We start from the raw sequence: 4,976 nt of genomic DNA, 5'->3' as shown, positions 1-4,976 counted from the left end.
CGTTTGGCCACCGAGCTGCTGGTGCCTTGTAACTGAGTGCACATCTGGGTTCATTGTGAGTGCAACGAACACCACCGAGTCATTGCACACTTCAACGGTTAAGATGTCAATGATTTTATTTGATATATTTTACCACAATAAAAAAAACGAGAGAGAGAGAGAAACTAAACAAAAGGCTGACAGAGGGAGAAGAAAAGCAGGATTTTGCCAGGAAGTGAGCCCGCGTTGCTTGGTGCAGGGCTCACTCTCATTGCTAGTTAACTCGCGAGGCTGACTAACTCAGAGCGCCAGACAGAGGCGGCTAAACAAACTCAAAGGGCTTGGCGTCATCTCTCTCTCTTTCCAGCAGCCCCTTTCTGCCAATGAACTTCTCCCATCTTTCCATCTCTGGAATGTCCTTCCTCAAAGGCTGAGGAAAGCCCCTGGACTTGGCTCTGTCCTTCCACCCACGCCCATGCTGGCCCTCACGCTGCCCCCGACAAGTCCCTACCAGCGTGAAGCTCTTGGGTGAGGCTGCCCAGCGCTTGACCGTGGTCAGGGGCCACTCTTGCAGCACCTCCTTGGTCTTCTCATCCACACGCATCACCGAGTCCTTGGTGATGCCCAGCAGGCGGGGCGCCAGCTTGTTCTTGCCTTTCATCTTTTCCTGAAACAGGAAGTACCAGCGTCACGACTCTGCCTCTCAATTTGGTTGAGCCATGAGTGATCCTGCTGTTTTATCTGTGGTTAACCCACCCATACTGGGCGTCAAAACAGGCAGAGCCATTTGAAAAGTAGATTGTGAGGCGGGGAGAAGAGCTCACTAACTCGAATGGAGGGAAAGAATCAGAAAGGCTAAGACAGAGATGTTCCACCACAAAGGCGTGATTTCTGGGGAGAATGCCCTGCAAGGGATGCTGCTTATTAAGTGTTTGTTTTCTCTGTTTTGTGTTTTTTTAATTAATATTAAATTGAAGTTACAGAATGGGATCACTACTGATAAGAATTAAAATTGGCAAAGCTTCTAAGGAAGAAAAATGTATTAATATCCGCACGAAGTCTTCAACACACCTCAGTTTTAGGAACTTATTTCTTTGACAAAGTCTTATATGTGTGACAAGGATTATGGTACGAGAAGGCTGACCAGAGTTTATCATAATGAAAAACTAAGAACAACAACCTGAATATTTAATTGATAAAGGAGATCTCATTAGTGAAAAATGACACTCCCAAAATAACAGACAACTCTGTAACTATTGAATGTAAAATATTCCAGAAAAACAATTTGTTTTGTGTAAATAAATTATTCAAAGCATGGTATATTATAAAATGTTTAGTATGATCTTATGTGAAATAAAATTTCAATGGGCATATATATACTACATTTAAAAGTGATGGCAGTGATAATCTCTTATGATCTATCATTTTCTTACACTTCTCATTATTTACAAAATTTTACTTAATGCATATATGAATATTTCTACTGCTGTTGGGTAGAGAACAAAAACCTCCCAGAACACCAGTGCCAATCCTAGTATTTACTGATACAACTATCCTCAGGGGAACAGATAAGGGTGTTTCCAAAAGTCTGTGGAAAAATTCCAGTATCTTTTAATTCCATTTTTTTAATAAACTTTTTAAAGCCCTATTGATCAGACTCATGAAGGGAGGAAAAGAGAAAAAAATACTAAAAAAAGAGACAAGAAAAAGGCAGGCGGGACAGAGAGGGAAGGGCAGAATGAAGGAAGGAATGGCAGGGATTCTCAATACATTCTTTTCTCGGTATCAGTAATACTGTAAAAGGAAAATCTTGGTTGGACCATGCCTCCAACCAGAATCAACTCACCTATAATTCTGTAGGTCTCATTCTATGAACCGTGTGCAGATTTTTCTTTGGAGAGCAAAATTCCTTTCTCTGCAATTTGCTATTCAATCTCTCTTCTTGTCTAATTACATGTAGTGTGCTGTTTATGACTACATTTACTGACTTATACGCAGGCGGCATAACATTTCTTTAGCACAAGACTGGAGCTGACTGTATGGGAAGGCTAACGGTATTAATGGGGAACGATTAGGCTGCAAGAGATGAATTTCCTACCAGAAGGACTCCACAAACACTCAAGAAGGCAGAAGGAAATCGGGTCCAAATGATTAGACCTGCTGAGAATGTGTTTCATCTTTGTCCTGGGGAGGTGTTGAGACTCATGTACCACTGGCTGCCCTTGGGAATAAAGAATGGGAAGAGGCTGTTTCTCTCAGTTAGCAAACACACAGATCGCGCCGTATGTTCCTCTGCGTGTTAGCTGGAAGCTGGAGGGGTGCTCAGGACGGTGAATGCAGGTGACGACATCTCGGCTGAGGTCATCCTAGCTAAAGCAGCAAAGGATCGTGGGATGGGATGAAGGCCTTTACAGTCAACGAGACCCAACTCCAAGTCGTGGACCCTTTAGCACGTAGACTTGCGCCCTTAGCTCTCATTTGCTGTCTCTGGCTTCTATTTTCTCATTTAAAATAAGGAGACATCGGACATGGCAGGATATAACAAAATAAACAATTTATAAATTATCAAGGGCTCATGAGGGAGGGGAGAGCGGGGAGGGAGGGGGAAAATGAGGAGCTGATGCCGGGGGGGCTTAAGTGGAGAACAAATGTTTTGAGAATGACGAGGGCAATGAATGTACAAATGTGCTTTACACAATTGACGTATGTATGGATTGTGATAAGAGTCGTATGAGCCCCTAATAAAACGATTAAAAAAATAAGGAGATAATATTCATATTTTCTCATTTGGTTACTGACAGATTTAAGTGAGATAGACCTAGTTCAAATTGTTTACTACATGTTACTATTGCAATTAAGATTGGGAAGTGGAGTCATTATTACTTAAAAGATACTCAATATCACTACAACCTTTCATGGGTAGTTTAAAACTCTCAGTACATGGGGGGGGGGGATGGCTTCTGAAGTATTAGTGACACAAATAATTTGATAGATGCACGCGTTCTTCATTGACAAGGACACCAGGGCTTTCTGCCGTGTGAAACACAGCTGACTGGGTTTGTGTGTGAAATCTACATTTCTCTTTAGTGCAACACTTTTATCCCTTCGTGTCCCACGGAAGCAGCTGGCGCCAACGAGAAGGGGAATCAGGTTAGCATCGATCGCCCAGAGACGGAGTCCAATAGTCCCTTCCTCTTTCGTGGTTCTCTTTAGCTACAGGAAAAGGAAACTCACGCAAAGCAACCCTAGCTCCGGCCTTCTGACACTCGTTCCTGAAGCAGCTATGATACAAATGATTACTTGCCCGACATAAGGAGCCACGCCACACAGTGGAGCTTACTGTTGGCCAAAGGTGAGAGGCCGGAAGGAGATGCAGAGCCCCAGAAATCCCAGAGGGAACCAATGAAACCTCTGGGCTGGAAGTTGTTAAAGAGAATACAGCATCTGAGAATGGAGCCGGCCAAGGGAAGGAAGCTCAGGAGAGGATTCATCAGTCTGCATAAGGAGGATTCACTCTAAAATTGATTGTAGTGATGATTGTACAACTCTTCCTGGTATGACTGAACGATTAGAATTGTATGATATGTAGACGGTGTGCCAATAAAACTGTTTTTTTTTAAAAAGTACTATCAGAATCCATTTCTATGTGCCTAGAGTTGGATTTCAAAGACACACCGCTCTTTTTAGGAGTGCACAATGAGAGACAAATAATTCTCATCAGAACAGACGTGAAAGCCACAAATAATCCTAAAGACTCAGACTTAGGTACACAAATTAAGTACCATATTTACCGCATGAATCTGATTTGACTGTGGGCCCAACAAGACCCACTTAGCCCAGTCATCCAGGACACATTCTTAAAAGAGAAATTCACGCGTAACAGTGAAGGGCATGTCTTCAGATACTGAGTGGTGGTGTCGGTGTGCCAAGCCCAGTGCTCACCAGCCTCAGGCTCACTTGCTTCCTGTCTGAGGCACTGCTAAACGTGGGTGACCACAGGCCGCAGCACCTTCTCCAGGGGAGCTGGCATCACCGGCGTGCTAAGGTCAGGGCAGAGGTATGGCAAACCAAATTGAACGGGCAAACAGACTTCACGAGAGTTATGCAGCGACAGAGAAAAACACCATTTCCTCACTACCCCACTCACCTTCACCAGGAAAAAGGACACACCGTATGTCCGCAAGGACCGGGCGAGTTTGACATACTTGACCTTGGCTTCGATTTCACTCATCTCTCCACAGTTCTTATGCTCCTGCAGAAGGGACAGCAACCAGTTATTGCAGCTCCGTGGAGTGGGGGAGAGGTGTGCGTAGTGACACAGATGTGCATGCATGTCTACTGACCATACCACCATGTGTGTGAAGGACATCATGCATGACACGAGGCCCCCACCCAGACCAGGATTCCAGGGACACACCAACGCCTAACTAGACGTTGAGCCCAAACACCCTACAAATTTCACAACTCCGCAAGAATCCATGCTCATGCACAATGCGCCAAGGACAGTCCTTAATTATAACCACATTTTCCAAGAACTTCATGTTCCAAAAAGGCTCAGCACTAACACTTTAATGACAATATATGTATGTGCTTCTCAGAAGAGGTATCATTTTAATTTCCATCTAACACATATTTTCGAAAGAGCAGAATATACAAGGGAGCTTCAAAAAATTCATTTAAAAATCCAATCCTTCCCCACTCCATTTTTTATGAACTGTTTTTCTCTATGAATTTTTTGATGTCCTCTTTATATATAAACACCTGCACATCACACTGCTTAGAAAAAATACTGGGTTTAAAAAACCCCACAAGTTTCATAAACTTGAAATGTGTATTTCAGTTTGCATTTCTATTTGAAGACCTAATTACGTCGTTATCTGAGATTCACTGGAGTGATTGTGTCATGGCCAAGTTGATGGCAGGGCTTGTTCTACTGACTGCCTAGTGTTTAAATTTGAGACTAAACTGGGATTTTTAAGAAAGGTGCGAGTTCTCAC

The 4,976-nt window shown here is 43.3% G+C and overlaps 1 protein-coding gene across 1 annotated transcript in view; it reads right to left on the bottom strand.

The window, feature by feature from the left end:
* The window catches only part of TLN2 (talin 2), a 351,431-nt gene that overhangs the window by 144,139 nt on the left and 202,316 nt on the right, over positions 1-4,976 (bottom strand). The window contains exons 9-10 of the mRNA XM_045294950.1: positions 4,127-4,231; positions 491-646 (exon numbers count right to left, since the gene is read on the bottom strand). Of these exons, the coding sequence (XP_045150885.1) occupies positions 491-646; positions 4,127-4,231 (261 nt within the window). The remainder of the gene's footprint in view (positions 1-490; positions 647-4,126; positions 4,232-4,976) is intronic.

Source organism: Echinops telfairi, unplaced genomic scaffold, assembly GCF_000313985.2.
Source record: "Echinops telfairi isolate 266 unplaced genomic scaffold, ASM31398v2 ScPeMD7_4048;HRSCAF=4782, whole genome shotgun sequence".
NCBI classification, from domain to species: domain Eukaryota; kingdom Metazoa; phylum Chordata; class Mammalia; order Afrosoricida; family Tenrecidae; genus Echinops; species Echinops telfairi.
Note: the sequence above shows the minus strand (reverse complement) of the source record. Positions and strands in the feature narration are given on the sequence as shown.